The sequence below is a fragment of the Dipteris shenzhenensis genome, chromosome 1 (assembly GCF_047967505.1).
Source record: "Dipteris shenzhenensis isolate YYH24624 ecotype China chromosome 1, Dip_SZ_1.0, whole genome shotgun sequence".
NCBI classification, from domain to species: domain Eukaryota; kingdom Viridiplantae; phylum Streptophyta; class Polypodiopsida; order Gleicheniales; family Dipteridaceae; genus Dipteris; species Dipteris shenzhenensis.
In genome coordinates this window covers 51,823,276-51,847,155 of record NC_141596.1, presented here as the reverse complement: position 1 = coordinate 51,847,155, position 23,880 = coordinate 51,823,276, and the positions used below count along the sequence as shown (strand labels likewise).

The following is a 23,880-nucleotide window of genomic DNA, read 5'->3' as shown; positions in this document are numbered from 1 at the left end:
GAGGAAGGAATAGGAAACCGAGGATATGAGGAAGAAGATGGACGAGCACAAGTGTGAGGTATTCGGAGTGAACAAGGGGTATAACTATCCTTAGCTGATTCTAGGGCTCAGAGCTGCATGGCGATTGATGCTGAACTCAAGATATCACCAGCAGTTAAGTGACCATCACAACAAGGAGTACACAATCTTGCCATTGGATTCTGTGCACCTACCCCTATCCAAGGAATGAGTACCTCACGGTGACAATGAATGGGCATTTAAGGTGGCCTTCATGGTGATATCTTTGCAATTGGAACCCGTTCATTGGCAATGGTAATACCCACCATCCCTATAGATACGCCAAGTAGAAAGAAGTCGATTCACAATACTCAAAGATCCAAAAGGGTCTTGACCACTGCATCTTCAGCTTCCTTGCATGCGGCCCATGCAGATGTTGAAGAGTAGGACCAAGTGTCCCTTCTTAAAGAATTTATTATTTGATGCCAAGTCCAATCAAGTCTCTTTCTTTGTGCTTGCACTACCTATTTCAAGTAGTAACTTTCCATCCTATCTTCCTCCAACTTCTCCAGACCATCAAGTCAAAACTCCATGGACTCCTACAAAAGTAGCTTGTCTTCGATTGCAATGCAGAGGCTCAGAACAACATATTCCAATGGCATGATAGCCTCCATCCTGATTGCCAATTTGAATGGTGTGAGACCTATGGTGACTTTGAATGATGTGCGGTATGCCCATAATAACAAAGTGTATAACTTGGTTGTTCTGCCATATTGCAAGTGCCTTGAGCAAAAGGGACCTGCAATAAATTGCCACACCCATGCAATTATTCCAAACACAACTTCAATAAATTCTCCCAAATACCACTTCAATCAATTTATGCATTCATGTGTAGCTAGGGCCATGAGAGGGTTGAGTGGGTGTTTCCAAATGGGAGAAATGGAATCTACAAGGGATTACCAGAATTTGAGCGACTACGTTCGAGCGAGACCAAAGTTGAGACCAAAGTTCGAATGGGCCTACACTTTCAAATTTAGCACTGGAGTTCATTTATCAATTTTGAAAAGTAGCAATCATTGATGTCAAGCCCTTTTCTCTTGGGCAAAAAGTATAGCCATGTTTACACCTGCCCAGGAAGGACCTCGCTTTCGTTATTCATGGATAGTGGTTTGGTGCAAAGCAGGTGTAAGTTTTTATGTATATCTTGCTTCATTATAACAAATGTTTGCTTGGAAAACTTGACCATTTCCAAAAATTCTCTATGAATTTGCAACTCTAGAGGTAAATAGCAATAGTTTCTTGCCCTACCTATTACATGTATACAAATCTTTGCTCTCAGACAAAAAGCACCATACTTGGACAAGAAGTAGATCAAAGGGATTTGCACATGTACAAGCAAATCAAAAGATTTATCTCACATCTTTATTGGATTGGAAACATCCTTAGTGGATATATTAGAACTATAGTATGGCTTCTATGAAGTAGTCTCCAAAAATTTGCTAATACACCCGTGTGTGCACATATTCCAAATACCTACTACCAGCTTTGCAAAATGTCTCCTCTATGGTCTCCAAATTTAACCAAGTCCATTGCTAATACTTGCTTGGCTTTGATGATAAGCCAAGGCCTGGAGCAATTCAACCTTTGTAAGTGCAGCTTGGTGCATGAACTCATGCACTTTGTCACTCAATCCCAAAACATCCATGACGACAAAGTAGATGTGTTTGCACAGAATATACATCCCTTTCTTTGCATCTTGTTGCATGAAGTCCTTGCAAGATGATCGTGGAAACTCTAATATTGTCATTGTGTATGTAAAGCCTTTAGCAAAAGAACTCTTTGTACGCACATGAAATAGATGCATTTCATTTGGAATAATTTTTTTCTCTTGTAGAATTTCAACATTCAAACACTGAGCCTTCTAAATCCTCTCTTGAAAATCTTTACTCAAATTTGATCTCCACTATACTATCTTGTTATCCCTTTGGCCTGCATAAACATGACTCATTGCTGCAACACTCCTTGGCACGTGTGCTCCCTCCACATGTAGACTATCATCCTCCTCAAGCACAAAACCTGCTTGTTGCAAGTGCTCCTTTTCATGTGTTTAAGTCCCAATTGCGACCTTCCATACCCCAAGTGAATGACCAAGCACACCCAAGATGGAGTAATCAACACACCAGGTATGGCCCACAGAGGTATTGCAAAACCACACAAACTGCTCTTTGATACAATTAGGATGTTGTCTTCTACCCTTGAAGCAAGGTGCGGGGAAACCTGCACTCCCTCTTCGACCCATTATGTTAAGGCATTGATAGTTTGTGGGGTTATCATGGGGTTACAATAGATTCATAGAGGTGCAAGTACCCACAACCCTTCGACCGATGATTGCGACCCCATTTTGTATATCCATGGGACCAACGGTGTCTCTTGATCATTCTATGCAGGTTCACGTATTCGGATTACACATTGTGTCTTTCCTGTCTTTCTAAGTGCTGAGTATGATTCACATGTGCATGAGTATGCATGCAGTTTATCTTTCCATAGCGCCTATAGCTTAGGGTATTACACACTGGCCACCACAACTAATCATCAGTTTCCTACATGTGGGTTGTGCATCAACCTTTATGGTGCACCATTTGTGTCAGCATTGCCGGGCGGGATGGCAGGTGACATGACCACGACTTGAGGTTTCAGTGGTGGCTTACCTGCAAGCTCGTGTGACCCAGAAGTGACAATAGATCAGCGTTGTGCTCGAAGAACTATTTGCAAAGAATACACGACCACAACATGCCCTATTTGATGATCACCATTTTGACATTGAATTAGTTCGTTAGATTTTGTGGCTTCATGTGGAAGGAGACCGTTTGACCCATCAAATTGTAGAATTAACCCATAGCATAAATCCGAATGAGGTCGCAAGGACCTCTGAAGCCCTTAGTTTTGACAAGAGGCTGCCCCGTTAGCCTAGCGGTCCCTCTCCACCGATGGAGAATTATGGGTGGAGCGAGATGTTTGGCAGACTCCACAAGATGCTAGCATCGGCATTTTGGGACCTAATGAAGCCCAATTTGAACTAGAGCACCCTGCAAGAGCATGCGAGGGCACCTTATTCGATAGATGAGTGCGAACGATGCCATTCGTCCCTTTCGAATGGGGTCGGTGCGTGCTGAGCGAGCCATCTTCACCAACAATAGGGCATGTCTCATCAGTGGTACAAGGTTTGTTCATCACTCCGCCATCTCTGATGACAAGAGGAGGGCTAATTCCATAGGTACTAATTGTTCTGGTTGCTCTGATCAATCCAGTCACGATGGTAGCATAGTAAACGTGAAGTACACCAAGTTTCAGGGGAGAGTTCGCAATGATCCAGATGCACATGTCTAACAATTTGATGACTAACTATACCGTAGATTTCGTTGGAAATATATAATATATACAAATCCTTTTAGGGTTAGAGTTAGGGCATCTAACCCTTTATTTTATAGCACTCTATGTGTTAGTGCTATGCACAATATTGAACACATGATGTTGAGATGGTTTCTCAACACGTTCCCTCAAGATCAACATCATGAAGTAGGCCTTCCCTCAAGATGATGATTCTGGGGGATCGAAGAAGGACTGAGCATTACATCCCATCACACCCCTTTAATGGGAATGTACTTCCTTTGCATCAAACCAAGAGCTCCTCAGTGCTTCTCAAAAAGATATTTGCCAAGTGGCTTGGTAAAGATGTTTGCAACATTTTCTTTACTACCACAATGTTGTACTATGATGTCACCAAGTAACACTCTTTCTCTGATGAAGTGCTCTTTGACATCAATGTGCTTTGTCTTGGAGTGATATACTAGATTCTTGGCCAATACTTGAGCCGATTGATTATCATAGTATATTGTTATTGGCTTTGATTCATCAAAGTAATATGTTTCTAACAATAGTCTTCTGAGCCATATAGCTTCACATGCACCTGTAGTGAGTGCTCTATATTCTGCTTCTATTGAAGACAAAGAAACAGTTGGCCATTTGTTTAAAAACCATGATATAGCACCTTGACTGAGGAAAACTGCATATCCTTGTGTGGATCTCCTAGTCTCATGATCTCCGGTATAGTCATTGTCACTGTATCTATGCAACATTGGATGACTTCTCTGTATTCTATTCCAAACTATCTTGTACCTCTGAAGTATCTCAAGACTCTTTTGGCTATATTCCAGTGAGACTGTTTTGGATTTGCCATAAACTGTGCAAGTGAACTTATTGCATAACAAATATCTAGTCGTGTGATAGTCAGATATATAAGAGATTCGATGAGCTGTCTATAGTACTTGTCATTGATGGTAGGCTTTTAAAAACATTTTTTAAGTTTCAAACTCTGTTCCAGCATTCAGTGGACACAAGCCACACATTGGTCATATCCGCATATTTGGTTGCATAGAATATGCCCACATACATGATGATCATTGCAAAAAATTGGATGTGAAGTCATGCAAATGCATCATGGTTGGCTATAGTGAAGAAAGAAAAGTATACAAGCTGTACGATCCCATCAACAAGGTCATTATCTCCAAAGATGTAATCTTTGATGAGGAATCAAAATGCAAAACATCAAATTCTCAGGATATCGACACATCGATTACTTAGTCACCTACAGAAAAGGTTGATGAAGAAGAGCAAGAATTGCCAGAGACACCCCGAGAAGGGAAACAACAATGTAGACAGTCTACTAGAGAAAGAGACCACCAGCCAGATTGACATATTATTAGAAAGGCAAAGCTATTTAGATCAAAGCTACCAATGATTCTCTTATGAATACCATCATGGCTACCGAAGAGCCAATGTACTTCGAAGACGTAGTTGACAAGCCAGAATGGAAAACTACTATGAATGAAGAAATAGAAGCTTTGCACAAAAACAACACTTGGGAGTTATGTGACCTTCCACCAGGAAAGAAGGCCATAGCAAACAAATGGGTTTATAAAGTAAAGTACAATCCAGATGGAAGCATTGAGACTAGTTGCAAAAGGATTTGCATAGCAATATGGTCAAGACTATGATGAGACTTATGCTCTAGTAGCAAAGATGGATTCCACATGGTTCTTGATATCACTAGCGATACTCAATAGAAGGAATGTGTACCATGTACATGTCAAGAATTCTTTTCTCAGTGGTTACCTAGATGAAGAAGTCTACATGCAACAACCAGCAAGTTATTTTGGACTAGGAAAAGACAATCAGGTTTGCAATCTCAAGAAAAGTCTCTATGGCTTAAAGCAAGCACCCAAAAGTTGGTACAACAGAATCGACAAGTATTTTGCTAATTTGGGATACATGAAATCCAATGCAGATCATACTCTCTACTACAAAAGTTTAAGGGGAAGAAATTATTAATGCATTTTTGTACATAGATAAACTAATTGTGATCGGAAGTAATGATAGCATCAAAAAGTTGAAACAAGACTTATCTTTAGAGTTCGACATGAAAGATCTTGGTCTTGGAATTGAGTTCTGAAGAGACTTAGACAGCACCTTCATGAATCAGCTAAACTATGTTGACAATCTCTTGAAGAATTTTCATGTGGCACATTGCAAGATTGCAGCCACTCCCTGAGCATTGCTCTAGCACTATTTGCTAAAGTACCATTCTTCCTTTTAGCTCTTGCATTTTGATGAGGAGTATCTCCATAAGTAAATTGTCTTTGAATGTCATTACTTCTGCAAAAATTCATGAATGCTGAAGATATGTATTCACCTCCTCTATCTGATCTCATGACTTTGATCTTTCTGCATGTCTGGTTTTCTACCATGGCTTTGAATTCTTAAAATTTGGAAAAGACTTCAGATTTCTCTTTCAGAAAGTAGACCCAATAATATCTACTGTGGTCATCGATGAAAGTCAAATAGTAAAGTGAACCATTGATGCTGCGGGTCTAGGCATGACCCCATATATTTGTCTGAATCAAATTAAGAATACCTCGTGCTTTAGAGGTGCTTCTACCAAAATTGGTTCGCTTTTGTTTACCAAAGCAGCATGCTTCGCAAACTTTTCCAAGAAACTAAAGTTTCAAAATTCCAATTGCCATATTCTAATTTTCGAGCTCTTTCAAGCTTTTGAAATTGACATGTCCATATCTCTTGTGCCATATTGCGGAAAGTGGCATCTATTGTTGCAATTGAACTGACATAGCATGCAAACTTGGTACTGAAGCTAGCATTCTGAACAAGCATCCTTCCTTGACTACTTTTCCTACTAGCTGATATCCTTTGAATTTGCCTCTAATCGTGCATTCATCTCCATAAAAGATGACTCAATAGTTGTGTTTTGTCATTTCACCAAATGATAAGAGGTTCTTGTTGAGCTTCGAAACCCTTTCGAAACATAGAGTAAATCTTTCACCAATCCTTTCGTACCACTGAAATTATTCATAGGGATAATGCCTTTCCCTTGAATTGGATTTGGTGTGTTATCTGTAGTGTAGATACCGTTCTTCTGTCCTCCTAATGGTTTCATCTCTGTGATCCATTCTTGATGTTTTGTCATATGAGATGATGCGCCACCTCGGGGGGGATCACTATGTGTAAACCCTCTATATCACGTGCGTTCAAGGCCTATTTGTAAAATCCTTTATTTGTAATTTTTCCATTAATAAAATATACCCTTTTTCTATACAAACCTGTCAATTTTTTCAAATTCATTTAAAAACTCCCTTATGTAAATTAATTTTTGTAAAATTTAGATATTAAAAATATCATTCTATTGAACTCATGTGATAGGGTTACATATGATGAATGATCCCCTCGAGTGTGGCACTATCTATGTACCAAGGATTTTGATATTCTTGATCAACGTTATAACTGCATTCCCCTTTTGAATTGCAATCAATGTCAAGATATATTGTTTCAGTCTTCTGCATGTCCTTGCTTGCAAGAAACATATTCTCACGTTCATTGGCATAATGATTGTGACTTGAATGTCCACCATGATGATTTTCTCTTCCTCAAAAATTCCCTCAATTGTTGCTAGATTGACCGCCTTGGTCGTATTGCTTCTTGCAGCAATCTCTTTCATAGTGTCCAAACTTATGACAGTTTTTGCATTGAATGCTTTATATGGTGGTGGATGCATTCCCTCATTCTTGGTATCTTCCTCTATTGGAATGAACTTGGATTTTAACGTTGATGTTGTTGAGGATGCTAACTTTGCTGATGACTTTATTGTTGATGATGACCACTTTGCTGAAATGATCTACCTCTACTTGTGCCTCTGCCTCTGCTTCTATCTAAGGATGTGAATGCTTGATCATTGGAATGACCTTTGTGAACATGAATGGCTTGCCTCATGAGTTCTTCACCAAGTAACACTCATTGTAGCTCTTCAATTGTTGGAATTTGTCATTAAATGGTAATACTCTAGACTAGATTCTTGTATCCCTTTCCTAGCCTATTTAGAATGACTTGAACTATTTCTATGGGATTCATGGTCTCTCCTCTTGCTTGTGCGAGTTGATTGTTGTAATCCTTGATCTTGAGTACATAAGCATGATCAGTTTCATTGCTGTTGTAGAAACTTTGGTTGATTTGGTTTCTCAGTGTGAGAATCCTGGAAGTGATCCTAGACAAATAAAGAGCTACAAACATATCCCATGCTACTTACAAACATCCCAGATGAAGCTAACAAATAACACACGTGAGGAGCCAAGTGCGTACATTTGAGGGCTCCATTCCTATGAAAAACTAAATGAGTTCATGAAATAGTGCAATCAACAACTACCAAAACAAGGATGGCTCTGACCAATTCACAAACGGTAATGTCAAAAACTATCATGATAAATCATCTACAACAAGAGCAACAATAGAGTTTTATTAACAACTATCTAATGAAGTAATTTTCAAGGCTTGTGAAAAATATATTAAGGAAGCTAGACATCCTCCATGTGGGAAAAAATATTACTTATTACAACACTACCATTTATATAAACCATCCATGGTATTTTTGAAAAATGATTTTCCTTAAGTATCTCTTGTGACTATTGTAAATGATTGCTATCAAACCGTAGTTCTACTTTTTCCAATAATGTTTTAATAAAAAAATTACGCACTAGTTTTGTATATTTTAATAATCAATAAAAATAAACTTTGAAAGCTACTAAAAGAGAGCATGACTTTGAAAGAAAAGACTCTCATCATGCCAAATCACAAGAAGTATGTTAAGGTATAACTGTAAGAAAATAATACAATGTCTGTGCTCAACAGATAACAGGATCTTGTATGCAAGAGAGAAAACAAGATAGTATGGAGAATCAAAATTTTGATTATTGTAGAACTGATACAATAGATGGCGTTGCCTCCCAACCGTGCACTCCTGTGAAAGAAGCTTCGATGGCGTGCTGGAAACAGTAGAAGACGGAGGCTGGATGCTAAAGAATCAGGGTTGCTATAGCCAGTGATGAAATGGGCTTTACGAGCTTGCTCTTATATAGCCACCAGTCATAGTTGGTTAGGCTCAATTGGGTGACTGACCCAATCCGCCCAAAACGGTCGACTGGGGGTCGGTCCCGAAATAGGCCACCGACCATATGATAGAACCGGTGCGCAAAACAGAGGCACTAACCTACGGTCTCCGTTCAGCCGAGATCATCTGAGGCTCCAAACGGGCCCCGCAACCCGAGAGTGGGCTACCTCGAGAAATGCTCTGTCTACTCTCAGTGCGGTCAATCAAGGGATGCCTTCCCGCACTTGCATGTAGCCTAGTTGGCAGTATACGAACTCTATCTGAAGCCATCCAGCCATCAGGCCACACATGGCCCCCATCTGGTGTCCAAACCAGGACCTACCGGATAACCGAGCTACTCAAATGCCTTCTCCTCATATGGGGGGCTTACAAGTAGAGTTAGCTGGTTCCCGCATAGTTACACGAGAGTGGAGCATTGATATCTAACACCCCCCCTCAATGTCCACCCGCAAGTGAACTTACTTTTTCGGCCCAATGCCAAGTCGATGAAGATGCCTCTCCAGCAAGTCTCTTCCAAGAGCCTTCATGAAGATGTCCGCAGCATTCTCTGTAGTAGGACAGTACACCAAGTCGACCTCTCCATCCATGATGAGCTCGCATACAAAGTGATATTGAATCTCAATATGTTTTGTGCGAGCGTGGAACACCGGGTTCTTCTGCACTGCACCCATGTCCCCCAAAATCCTCCTCAACCACACTGCCTCGCAAGAAGCAAAGCATGCAGATTTGTACTCAGCCTCGGTAGAAGAAAGAGCAACTGTGGGTTGCTTCTTGCTGACCCATGACACAACTCCAGATCCAAGTGAGAAACAGTACCCTGTCACTGATCTCCTGCTGTCCACGTCTCCTGCCCACCAATCCGAGTCACAGAATCCGATCAAGATGTTGCCCTTGGTATAGGTGATGCCATAATCAAGTGTGCCTTTGATGTATTTCAGCACCGCATCCTTGCCCTCCAATGGTTCTCCCGGGGCTTATTGGAAAACCTGCTTAGTACACCAGTCGCAAAATTGATGTTCGGCCGTGTGTTGCACAGGTAAATCAAGCTGCCCACAAGCCTTCTGTACTTCGCTTCGTCCACCAATGGTGATGAATCCTCGTTTGAGAGCTTCGTGTCAACCTCCATAGGGGTACCAACTGTCTTGCACTCAGCCATGCCAAATGCCTTCAGTATCTCTCCAGCATACTTCAGCTGTGAAATGAAGATCTGTTTCGGCTCCTGCCAAACTTCAATCCCCAAACAGAAATGCATCAGTCCGAGGTCTGTCATTTCAAACTCTCTTCCTAGCAAATGCTTCGTCTGCGAGATCTTCTCTTCATGGTTCCCTATTATGACAAGGTCGTCCACATAAAGGACCACGATCATACACCTGCCTCCTTCTCTGAAGATATACAAATTTGCAGTAGATGGGCTCCTCCTAAACCCGTTTTGCAGAAAGTAGGCATCAATTCACTAGTACCACACTCGTGGAGCCTGTTTCAACCCGTAAAGTGCCTTCTTTAGTTTGCAGACTTTACCTTCTGAACCGGGGATCTCAAAACCTAGTGGTTGTTCCACGTATATCTCCTCCTTGAGATCTCCATTCAGAAAGGCGGATTTCACATCCATTTGAAACACGGGCCAACTTCCCTAGGCAGCTAAAGCCAAAACACTGCGAATTGTGGTTAGTCGAGCTGTGGGAGCAAAAGTATCTTGATAATCAAAACCATGTACCTGTGCAAATCCTTTTGCCATGAGCCGATCCTTGTACTTATCCAACGTGCTGTCAAACTTGTACTTGGTCTTGTACACCCACTTGGTTTCGATTACCTTGCGTTTTGGTGGTCGATCCACAAGGTCCCAAGTGTTGTTCTTCATTATGGATCCATACTCTGATTGCATAGCCTCCATCCACCTATCATCGCCCGGATGCGTCAATTTTACGAGCAAAAACCTATGAGCAGGTTTATACGAGCGTGTTTTTCAAGAGATTTTAAAAATAGTATTTCTTTAGGAAACATGGTTTTTACACTTTTATCTTTATTAGAACTAGATCCCTTTATCATAAAATTATACAGACTAGTCACCTATTCCTTTCTACATAACATAAATCTTCTTATTCATAGATATCCCTTTGTACCCTTGTTATTACCTTAAAAAAGTATTGAAAAATAATTAATTTAAGAAACGTCCCTCATAATCACTCTCAATATCATAATATTATACATAAATAATTACTTATTAAACACATTTATATCATATGTCAATATCTTTCAAGTGTTTTTATAGTATTAATAACAAGATATTTATGGACATGTTTCTACCGAAGTTTAAATTACTATAAATAAGTATTAACTTGGGCTTATATATCACTCTCATAAAATACATGTAATATTTAATACTATATATGCAAGGTTTTCCAAAATATAACCCCATAGATGTGCTCAAATGGGGTTTTCCGATCAATTTGAGTGGCTGAATGACTATATTTGGACATTGGATGTGAAAGTTATGTCACTTTTAAAAGTGCTGTCCAAGGTAGTTTCGCCAGCGAAACTACCTTGAAAGACCTTGTTCAAAGGGGTTTCACTGGCGAAACTACTTTGATGGCTTGCTTCAATGAGTTTACTTTGGAGAAACCCTTTCATGAAGATAGGTTGAGAGAGGTTTTTCAATGTCACCCCCTATTAAGTAAAAAGTTGTAAGAAGGATCATAAGGGAATTTTCATAGAGAAGTCTACTCTACATGTGGGTTTCTTCAAAAGCCATCCCATTATGTTCTCACCATTCCAAAAGATTCACATAAATATTCGTGTATAAAATAGGCATTCCTATAATACTTTTCATATTTCTAAGTGAAACTATGTTTTCTTATGATCCATTTTTGTCATATTTTTGCATAGTTGGAAGCTTTTTTTTTCCTTCGCTCGGACGCTCGCAAGATTTCGCTCGGAAAATGCTCGTCCCCTCATCGCCCTGTGCCTCTTCAAGACACTTGAGTTCATCAACACGGATCACTTCTGTCATCAAAGCATAGTTGACCAAGTGTTCCTGCGCCCTTCTTTGCTCCTCTAATCTCTTGGACTAGTAGTGTTCAGATGGTTCCTCCTCAATGGTTGGAGGTTCTCTACCATCCAAAAGCTGCTTAACCCACTTCGAGAATGGCCGTTGCCATTGTGGTTCTATAGGCTCTTCTTCATCTTCTTTGTCTTGAATCCTCCCAAGCACCGTTGTGGGATTTTGGTCTGCTATTGGTGGCGGTACTGGATATCCTAGTCCTGGTTGTTTGGGAAGGAAGCATCCTCCTCCAATTGATGCGGCTGTTCTGAGAAGACCACATCACGACTTACAATTACCTTCTTGGTAATAGGGTTATAGAGATGGTAACCCTTCGCCTCTTCACTGTAGCCCAAGAAAATACACTTTCGGCTCTTCGGTTCCCATTTGGTCCTGATAGCATCAGGGACATGCACAAAACAGTCACATCCAAAAACTCTGAAATGTGCACCTGAAGGTTTCTTACCAGAAAAGGCTTGCAGTGGAGTCATCCCATTCACAGCCTTCGTGTAGCTATGATTCAGGATGTAAACTACAGTGTTACATGCTTTAGCCTAGAAAGTCTTTGGCAAATCTTTCCCTTTCATCATACTCCGGCCCATTTCACAGATGACGCGCATCTTGCGTTCTGCTACTCCATTTTGCTGTGATGTATGTGGCGAGGGTTTCTGCCTCTTGATTCCGTGACTTTTGCAGTAACTTTCGAATTCAGTCGATGTGAACTCTCCACCTCTGTCTGATCTCAACTTCTTCACCTTCCTCCCTGTTTCTTTCTTCATTACATGCCATTCCTTGAACCTACTAAAAGCCTCATCTTTAGTCTTCAGGAAGTATATCCATATCCTTCTACTGTAGTCGTCGATCAGCGTCATGAAGTAGTAGGAACCACCCAAAGCTTCCGCCTCCATCTTTCCACAGAGGTCCGTGTGAACGAGCTCTAGAGGAGCCTTTGCCCTGCTGGCCTCTTTAGCAAAGGGATGCCGATGCTGCTTGCCCATCATGCAAGCTTCACATACATTGGGCAGATCTGAAATTTCTGGTAGGTCTGCAATCATTCCACTTTTATGCATCTCCTTCAAAGAACTAAGGTTTAGATGACCAAACCTCTCATGCTACAACTTAGTGTTCTTCACATCCGCTCGAGCACTGAAAGCTGAGAGTTCATAAATGTTGTTGCGCCGTGTACCTTTACCAACGACCTTTCCTTGAATATCCAGGATCTGTGCACCATTCTTATGGAATTGAACTTTGAGGTCTCGATCCATGATCGTAGAAATGGACAACAAGTTCCTCTTGATATCTGGCACATAAAGAACATCGGACAACTGTTTTACAACTCCATTTGACTTGAGAGCAATCGTACCTTTTCCTTTTGCTGGACATTTTGCATCATTTCCGACTGCTACCAGGATGTCATTCCCTACCGGCTGTAGAGAGGTATACCAATCCTTCCGACTGGTCATGTGGCACGATGCACCACTGTCAATGATCCACGGTTCATCCATAGATACATGAACTGCATCCATGCAAATCTCCTCAATTGTGACGAAATATCACCAAAACTCAAAGCTCACAGCTCTACTGGTACTGCCTGCACGTTGTTGCTCGACTCTTTCTTTACTCCATTCTTCTCATCTGCAATCTTCTTTCGACACTCATTCTGCTTGTGCCCTGCCTTGTTGCAATAGAAGCACTTGATCTTCTTCTTTCTCTTTTTATCATCAGAAGAAGATGGGTTACCAGAGTCCTTACCCTTACCTTTCTTTGATCCGGTCTAGAAAGCTGAATCTTCTCCAGTCCTCGTCTTCTGATGCATCTCCTCCTCCAGAAGCATTGCGCTGAAATCCTCAAAGTTGAGGGGCGGATTTCTATTATGCGTATTCAACGCTGTAACAAGACCATCGTACTTTGGTGGGAGAATCCGTATGCACCTTCGTGCTAGATTCTCGCTGGTGATGGTGATGCCAATCGCAGTCATCTGATCGCGCAGATTCTTCACCCTGGTGATGAACTTCTCTGCCGTTTCAGACTCAGACAACTTCTCGTTCACGAGTTAAGTCTCTAGATTCTGAATCCGCGTCTGATTCGTGGTCTCGTACTGATTTTTCAAGACCGTCCATGCCTCCTCTATTGTGGTGACATGTTGAATTAACGCCATGACGGAATCACTAACACTGCAGACAATAGAACACAGTGCATCTGCATTTCTTCTTGTCCACGCGAGAATTTCATCCGCAGTTGGTACTATATGTTGTCCTGCATTGGCTGGATCCAATCTCGCAACCGGCCTCACATCCACCCTAGTAGCAGTGTCCCAAAGCTCGTATGCGCTTAGGATGGTCTTCATCTTGAACTTCCAGAGTGGATAGTTAGAGCCGTCCAACTTTTTGCTTCGCCGAACGGTGGGATTCGCAGTCTTGCGGGCTGGGCCATCTCTTACAATCTTCTCGCAAATAGAAACACACTACCAAATCTTCTTGCTAGAGTCCAGGCTCTGATACCATGTAAGAAAATAATACAATGTCTGTACTCACAACAGATAACAGGATCTCGTACACAAGAGAGAAAACAAGATAGTATGGAGAATCAAAAATTTGATTACTGTAGAACTGATACAATAGATGTCGCTGCCTCCCAACCGTGCGCTTCTGTGAAAGAAGCTTCGATGGCGTGCTGGAAACAATAGAAGACGGAGGCTGGATGCTAAGGAATCAGGGTTGCTGTAGCTAATGATGAAATGGGCTTCACGGGCTTGCTCTTATATAGCCACCAGTCGTAGTCGGTTAGGCTCAATTGTGTGACCGACCCAATCTGCCCAAAACGGTCGACTGGGGGTCGGTTCCGAAATAGGCCACTGACCATATGATAGAACCGGTGAGCAAAATAGAGGAACTAACCTACGGGTCTCCGTTCGCCATCCGAGATCATCTGAGGTTCCAAACAGGCCCCGCAACGCGAGAGTGGGCTGCCCCGGGAAATGCTCCGTCTACCCTCAGTGCGGTCAGTCAAGGGATGCCTTCCGGCACTTGCATGTAGCCTAGTTGGTGGTGTGCCAACTCTATCTGAAGCCGTTCGGCCATTAGGCCACACATGGCCCCCATCTGGTGTCCAAACCAGGACCTACCGGATAACCGAGTTACTCAAATGCCTTCTCCTCATATGGGGGGCTTACAAGTAGAGTTAGCTGGTTCCCGCGTCGTTACACGAGAGTGGAGCATTTATATCTAACAATAACCACATATCTTAATTTCTAGTCTCACATCAATCTTTTGTTATGCATGCTTTGATATACAATTTTGAAAAATGAGTTTACTTAAGTACTTCTAGTGTGTATTCTTAGTAACTTTTGCAAACCTTAGTTTCATTTTTGTTAATAATACTTTATGCAATAATTTTGTTATTTATTATAATCAATAGAAATTCAATTTTAAAAGATTATGGATAGGCTTGGTCATGCATTGTTAGTTCCTAGTACGTGTATGTATTTTCTAAATTCATAAATAATTTATCTCATTTATCTATTAAGGAGAGGTTTTAGTTATTCAGAGGAGAAATTTGAAATGTTCAATTAGGATGCTTTTTTGAACGTGGCCTTCCAATTCTTTGTTTTAGTTTTAATTCATTTGCCTCCCAAGGAGTCCTCCTCTAATTTCATGTGTGCTCCACCTTCACTATGTGTCTCTTTGTCCTTTCTATCTTTAAAGGTATAAAGCTTGTACCTTTTGTAGTTATGCCTTCTAAATAAAACATTACTTAATATAGAGTGTCAGGTCAAATTTTCCTTGCCAGCATGACCATTAGGACAAAAAAATTGCCTCTCTAGATTGTTGACAGTGCAATTTTCCTGCATCTTTTAAAGCTCTTGTGTATAAGTTTGGATCACATTTTTCTGAAAAAGTATCTTATTGATGAGATATGATTTTTCAAAGCCCGAAAGTTTGAATTTTTTAGAAAGGGACTTTAGGCACCATTGAAAAAAAATGTAGTGCTCGATTCACAATTCCATTATTATCAATCTGATTCCAATAGTATATTCCCCAATATCCCTATCTCCCTTTGGCTTTGTCCCCCACATTGAAGCATCTATTTCCCATAGAGTCAATGAGAATTTGAGTCTAGATTGAGTCTATTGTTGCTGAGAAGTACCTTGTATCTTTCGCTTCTTGATTGGATGTCTTGATTGGATGAGATATGACCAGCATTACGATATGTTACTGACTTTGCTTCAAGTTCATTCTTCATCACTCACTTAGCATGAATGACATTACCTAACATTATCCATTAGGTAATTTTCTTTTAGCTCAACTTATATGAGCAGGATCTAGATTCGTATCAATAGGATACAAAAGATATCCATTGCTCTAGTTTTCATGCTTGAGAAATAATCTAAGAGCTAAGGAATGCATTGTATGAAATTTTAACCAAATGAAGAGATGCAACATACAAACAAGCTACCCTCACAAGAGTAAATGGATGTAGGAGCTATAGTTTGTAGCCCAATTATGAGTAGAAGCTAGATTTGTATCAGTAGGAAATGAAAGGTATCCATTGCATGAGTTTGCAGGTTTGAGAAGGAATCTAAGAGCAAGGAATGTAGTGTATAGAATTGTAGCCACATGAAGAAATGTAGCATACAAACAATATATCATTGCAAAGTCAAACAAATCTAGGAATTGAAGTCTGCAAGGAAATATAGGGGAACAAAGAGAAGGATAAAGCATAAAGCATATCTTGCAAACAAAGTCAAACTAATGTTTGACCTAAAATGTGCAAAGAATTTATCCTAAAAGGTATTTTACAATTTGTTAGTGTCAATAACAATTATCAAAATTGTCTCGAGATTTACTAGTGATATATTTTATATAATCATCTAGATATATTTTTTACATTGGTTTCATTATTAAGAAAAAGTTGAAAGTTTTTTCTCCTATAAAAACAAAAGCTCAGTATATATGCCAAGATTGGAACTAAATTTAGAAAAAGAGATAATATTAGGCTTTAAGATTCTAAATTTATAAATAATTTCCATGAAAGTTCACCAAATTTTTATTTAAAAAATCTAGATACTTTAAAATTTGGCCAGAATATATATTCATAAATAGCTTGAGTTTAGATTCTAGGCTCTAGCTAGTTGTTGGCATGTTACTTGTAGATAACCATAAAAAACTAAACATTCATTCAAGTTTGTCACTAGCAGTCATCATGATAATGTTTGAAAATTAGTGGTTCTATATTGTAGTTCTTATCTTCTTGAGTCTCAACTCTAGAATTTCAATTGCTCTCAAGTCTTGGCTCTCCACCCTCAAACTCACACCAAGCCTCAAATATTACTCTTTAATCTCTCTAACATTTTGATATCACGAGCAACACCTCATACTACCTTGCAGCTTGCTCTAGTGCCAGTGTCCAACATCCAAAGGTATGGGAGAATTTTGTGAAAACTTTGGATTTTTTATGCCATGAGATGTCTTTAGATAATTTTAAAAATTTTGCATTAATGCACAATTGATGAGCATAAATTTTGCCTTAAATTAGCATGAATATTAAATGAAAATGTGATGATTGACAAGATTGCATTAGGAAGTGTAGGACAAGCTACCACCAATAAATGTCATATTACCATCAAAATACATGACAAATATCAATTAAAAATGCTTGTGGGGATTCTTCATCATTTAAACTCGTCCAAATTCCCATGAATTTAATGTAACATGTTATATTTCACATCTACCCAAATGCTCTAGTATGTAATAGTCTTGTTCTTCATTGATACCTTGATTACATATGGGTATTTGGTTAAGTCAAATAATCACCAAAAGCCTCTGACCATTTATGTAGTTAAACTCATTCTCCTTCACTAGTAGCTATTCTACCATCTATATCCTCCAATATAGAGAGAGCATTGAGAGAAATCCCACTAATATCTTGAATCCCTATTATTGGATAATTTATCCCACTAACCTCTTCATTTATTTTCCCTTGTGCTTTCTCAACATAGTTTTATACTGACCAGTAACGTTAAGTTGTACTCACATTCAACACAAGAAATCTCTTAAGTGTTAAGAACAATAAACTTACACATAAAAAATGTTCGTCCTCAATACCCATGCCCATGTCAGTAATTTATGCTCTCCATACATGCTTGAATTTAATGATGCAGAGCCCTTTTGTGCAATCCTTTTCTTCTGGTAAATAACTACCTATGCCTAGGTGATGTCAAGAAAGCCCATTTAATAGTACTCTAAACATATAAATATGAACTATACTGCATTGCAAATTTTGAGTGATGCCTTATCACATTAGCTTAATTACATCTACCATGGTCCATATAAAGAAAATTTTGAATATAGCCTTTGAATTCACCTATTGCTAACACTTCTCTCGAGCAAGGAAATGGCTCGAATTTTACTCCTTTAGATTTGGTTGTCTAATATCAAGTAGGTAAGCCTTGGGTATGATTTCATCTTGATCACAAATTGTTTTTTATACACAAATGGTTGGTAATTTTATCACTACAAAACTATTCTCATCACAAACAACATTAAAAATGGCACACAAGTATGAGAGCATCAATATGTATTCATCCAAAAGATGCCACTTCATTGCTTCCATATAATACCACATCTAAGCCCTCTTCTAGTGTGAATATATATAACAAGTTTAAAAATGTAGAAATATCTTCATCTAGTGCATAAACACAAATGGCAAGAGATGATCTATATGAGTAAATTATTTTTCATAACTATGATCAATGCATGTTATCAACACTTGAAATGTGTTAATTGATATGATTAGTTAACTTATAGCACTTTAACATATAAATATGATAATATATTATAATCTCAACACTAGAAAATAAGACATATCTATTTCACCTATGCATACATAAAAGAATCAAGGATTCTATATTGGTCTCTCATTGGTGGATAGACCTCCCTTGGGCCCCACTACCTTCCACTTGCATCCCTCTTGCCTGCACCACCTCTTGGGGCATTGACTCATCCCCTTAAACTTTTGGATGGTCCCCCTACCCTCTTCCTTCTCCATGGTGGGCCCAAATTCGTGTGGAATTCCCCCGCCCCCCTCCCTCAAATTCGTGTGCACTTTCCAGCTTTTGGATCCAACTTGGATCTCAACTCATCTGGCACATGAACATAGGCAATGCAACCAAAAACTTTCAAATGATAAATATCTAGTTTCCTACTAGTATACCTCTCCTCTGGCGTCATGCCATGTATTGCCGCAGTGGGAATCCTGTTCATTATGTAGACTGCTGTAGCAACTGCTTCAGCCCAATAATAATATGGCAGGTCTTTTTCGTTAAGCATGGCACGAGATACCTCTCCAATATGCCTGTTTTTCCTTTCTGCAAGTCCATTTTGATGTGGGGTATGACTGCATGAATATTGATGCTTTATGCCATGCTCCTACAGGAACCTTGCAAACTCATTTGATAGGTACTCTCCCCCTCCATCTGACCTTAGGCATTTCATTTGCAGGCCTGTTTCTTTCTCAACCATAGCTTTAAAAGCTTTGAAATGCCCAAACACTTCACTTTTCTTTTTTATAAAATACACCCAAACTTTTCTGCTGTAGTCATCAATAAAAGTGCCAAAATAATGACAGCCTCCAATAGATGCAGCTTTAGTAGTCCACACATCAGAGTGGATTAATTCCAATAGCCTCTTACTCTCTTGAACATGTCTAGGAAATGGTTTCCTTGCCTATTTTCCAAATTGACAGGCTTCACATACCTTATGCATTTCTGCAGCCTTGAACTTAGGCAATCTTGCAACAATATTCTGGGCCTACATTAATTTAAGTCATTGTACATTAACATGACCAATGCGTTTATGCCAGATATTTATATCTACGACTACACCAGTCCCATGTGCAAACATTGCTGCACTCAATTCAAGCATGTCTGCATCCCCAACATAAACATCCTGCCCTTCTTCTTCCCTTTTGCTATCAAGCGACCTTTATTTTTCATATCCTCAACAAAGCATCCATAAGGATTAAATCTGACCCCTGCAAGCCCTGCTCAACCATTTGATCAATAGAAACCAAGTTCTTGGTGATATTCGGGACATGAAATTTTGGCAAGGATTAGGTAACATCTCGTACTGCTGTATGGCTTCCTCAATCTTGTCATCGTTGAAAATCTGGTTTCCATCTGCCTTTCTCCTATCTGCTGCTTCAATACGCTCCTCAACAGTCATCTGAGAACGAGGCTTTTCCTACATGCATAATTTCAGCATAAGCTTCGTTAATCGTGACAAATTTCTCGTGAAAAAGTAGATTTTTAAAAACATTTGCATGCACAGGTACTCTGCCAAGTTACACGTGCAGTGTTTGATGTTGTCATCTACATGCTCTATAAAATATGCACATCACACACTATAAAAAGCTACTCTCAAGCTCCACATCAGAGATCGTCTTTCAATCCTCACCAACAAACAGTCATGCATTAAAACATAAACTGGAATTGGGAAAAAAGCTGATGTACTTGGTCGAATCATGACAAATCCACTGCAGAACTGTACATGAATCAAAAAGGACACCAAGGAGAGATTGCATGAATTCCGAGCACAGTTGGAAAGGTACACTTGCACACTCACTTCTTTCCCATCCTCAAACCCAATCATCTCAACTTCATAGATAAGGTCCGCCTTTGGTGGCACGTTAGGGAAGGAAAAATTCCCTTCTTCACCATAACCAAGTTGCCAACCAACGTGAAAGAGAGCACTTTCACTAGCTTTTATGCTTCCAACTGCTATAGCGAGACCTCGATGTACTGTCTTCTCTGGTAGAAAAAATAGATAAGGTTGTAAAAGTCACATCTGAAATTTAAGAGAATTTTGGCAGCATACATAAGAAAGTAAAAGGTGAATGCACCCATCCAAATAAGCGAAATACATGTAGTTCTAACAATTCTGGGAAAAATACTAGAGGGATAGGAAGCTAAGGCTGATGATTCACCATGCCCCAGGACCAGTTCCATCGGTTGCTGTTCCTCGAAAGTATCCTGAAATTTGTGCATGATCATCTCAGTCCATGCTCGATAATGTACTGCCAGTTCAAAAAACAAGAGACGTAAAGGCAAGTTATCAAAAGTTATCAATTCACAACAAGCAGAACCCAAGTTCATTTACACTGCAAATGGAAACAAAGCATCAGTGTAAAAATGGCAATATTCTTATCATAGCACAGTAAAATCTGTCCTTGGGTTGTTACGCTGGCATGATGTTTCACCTCTATGTTTCATAATAGGCTGTATTTTATATAATGGTCCCGAAAGTTTAAACTTTTGACAAGAACTAAAGATATGGGAAGACCCAGTCTCCGAGAATGATAGTTTCCATGCAAAGCCTTGACAAGTCCACAAAGCATTCAGCCGATTGCTCAACTACCTTGGCAAATTATAGTACCTCTTAAAGCAAGCTTGCCATGTCAATTATTTTATCGCTGCATTGTTGTGATGCGTTGGAGATGTTATATTGTTCCAGGGAAAAGAAGTCACAGATGGACACACATTGATTGAGAAAGAGAGTCGTTGGCCTCTGTCGTATACAAGAAATATCAATTTTGCCAGTCTTAAGTATCTATTCCCAACAGCGAAGCACGCTTACTCCTATAAGACTCGGTCATAACATTCCCTGGACAAAGATCCTGTCTGTACGTTGATCTATAGAGGTACCCTCTTGTTGAAATAGTTTCACAATGAAGTAAATCTCACTGCATAAACCTCAACGTGCACTCACAAAAGCAAGTGGAATGTTGCGAAGGAGGCTTTCCATGACCCTCCTTTACGATTTGTTTTGTCACTCCCTCATGCAGCACTTCCAGTTCCGACGCGACTTTGGGTGGCAATGCTTCGTCTCGCTCGAGAGCGGCGCTTTTAAAAACGGAGCCCTCAACTTGGACTGCGTCGTCATTGCCTGAAACACAAGCGAAAACTGTCATGAGCGTTCATGCAACTCGGGAAGTGTCCAATCAGCTGCGTGCAGGCCGGCAGAAACGCTCAAAGCGCACAGGTAGAGGCAGGATGGACAAACTTTGAAGAGAAAATCAAGGAACTGTGAGCAGGCAAAGGAGCTTGGAGAGAGAGAGAGAGAGAGAGCAAACCATCGGAGGACTCTGATTCATCTTGCTGGATTTCTGGGCGAGTGGCTTGCTGGTTCATGGTGAATTGCAGAGCAATGGATGCTAAGGGGGAAGGGAGTTAGGCAAGAGGAGGATGAAGATGAAAGGTCAGAGAGCCATGGCTGCAACACAAGCTCACAGAGCATCTTCAATCCACATTACTCTCTTGAGACATTTAAGTACTTGCTTGTTAGACCATCACATCATAACCCACCTCTCACTTGAGTGCTCACATCACAACCCAACCTTGGTTTGCGCCTGTCAACATGACCTTCGGAGCCCCGTGGCCATCATCACCCGGCTCTCATTCAGAGTGGACACTTGCTAACCCAACTTTGGTCCAACGTGGACAAGCCCCAGTTCACTTGAGCAAGCAAGTTGACCAGGCAAAAAAGGACTTGCTTGAGAGGACGTGATGCCCTCTAGTTCATCAACCCACATGAATCAACCTCATAACCCAACTCTGGTTCGGAGCGAACATGTGCAAACGTGGTAGCTCTTGAGTTTTACCATGATAGCTTCACTCAGATCGTGATAACTTCGCTCGGGTTTGGAGCAAACACGAGTGCACATATTAACTCAACTTTGGTACATGAATGGACATGAATGGAGCAAACATGAGTGCACATAATAACTCAACTTTGGTACATGAATGGACATGATACCCAACTTGGTTCAGAGTACCCAAGGTTTTGCCTCAGATCACAAATGGAATTCACATCAGATGATCGCACCCCTCAAATGCAACCCCAACACTACCCTTCCACAAATAGACAAACAAGTAGAGGGAGAGATGCGAGACAAAAAAGTACTTTGCTTGTTGACCATAATGAGTGGACATAAAACCCAACTCTAGCTTAGAGTTGACACTAACCCACGTCTGCTTTAGAATAAGCATGGCTAGATATCATAACTGCAAACCCTATACAAACAGGATAGCCCAACGTTAGTTTGTAGTTGACTTGAATGTGGTCATGAGATGACATGATAATCCAACTTTGGTTTGGAGAGTGGAGATTGTTGGGATATGTGTGATCAAGGGCTTGCTAGGAGCATGTGTGCATCCACTAGCAGTCACATGGTTGTGTGTGTGTGTAGAAGAGGCACACTTAATGCCATAGGCCATGACATAGGTGATGATGTAATGCAAAGGCCCCCACATGGGGTGGTGCCTAGAATTTCCTTTATGCTAAGAGTTTGGGGTATTTAACTCTCTCTCCAACCAATTATACTTGTGGAGAAGGAGACTTCTTTGTAAGGGACTGGACACTGCCACATTAGTGGTAAGACCTTCCCAATATGCCTTCATCATATAGTTCCTCTGACATTGACTATGTATCTCAGAGGAAAGCATTCCAAAAGAGGCCAAGAATGAGAGTAAAGCCCTGTAATGGTGAATATTTCATCAAGGTGAACACCAAGAAAAAGATATGTGCCTTCTGTGGAGTACCCAATCATACTATGGAGTATTGCCACCTAAAAAGGTTTTCTCTACAGCTGCTCTCCAAGAGACAAGCCTAAGAAGAGAGGAATGACTCCCAAGAGAATGAAGCATTTCATGTGAAGAAGAGCTGCATCAACAACAAAGGAAATCTTGCTGAAGGAAAGACTCCATCAACAAATGAAGAATCAAACTTTGTGGTAGAAGATAAAGACTATGCCTTTTGAGCACTTTGTCTTTTGAACTTTATTTATCATCACTTGGTCAAATTTTGACGTTCTCTGCCTGGAATAGTACTCCAAAAAGAATGTTATGTGTTTTGTATTTTGTAAATCACCTCTGGTCACCATATGATGTAGGCCATGTGATGCCTGGAATAGTACTCCAAAAAGAATGTTATGTGTTTTGTATTTTGTAAATCACCTCTGGTCACCATATGATGTAGGCCATGTGATATGTGTTTACCCCCATGGTACCTCTTGTAGAAATGAGAAACTAGGTCCACATAAAGGCCTAAGATTCATCCTTGTACATGCAAGGGAGATAACCATTTTGGAGGGGTCTATCCCATTTTTGTAAACCTTGACCCTTGGGCACCTTTGCTAGCATGAGATCCTAGCCATAGATTTATCCTTGACCACCATGAGATGGCATGAGAAATTATGTGACTAGATGTATCCTTTGACATAGCATGAGGCAAACCCTTGAGAGGGGGTATGTTGGGATATGTGTGATCAAGGGCTTGCTAGG

General features: G+C 40.3%; 1 protein-coding gene across 1 annotated transcript; it reads right to left on the bottom strand.

Moving 5' to 3' along the window:
• Positions 1 to 596: 596 nt before the first annotated feature.
• Positions 597 to 21,729, bottom strand: LOC147906006 (peptidyl-prolyl cis-trans isomerase FKBP42-like). The gene is made up of 7 exons (XM_087383140.1): positions 21,672 to 21,729; positions 21,308 to 21,484; positions 20,526 to 20,615; positions 20,165 to 20,349; positions 19,662 to 19,783; positions 958 to 1,016; positions 597 to 796 (listed from the first exon to the last, which is right to left on the bottom strand). The coding sequence occupies exons 1-7, from the start codon at positions 21,727 to 21,729 to the stop codon at positions 597 to 599; spliced, it is 891 nt and encodes a 296-aa protein (XP_087239266.1).
• Positions 21,730 to 23,880: the final 2,151 nt, after the last annotated feature.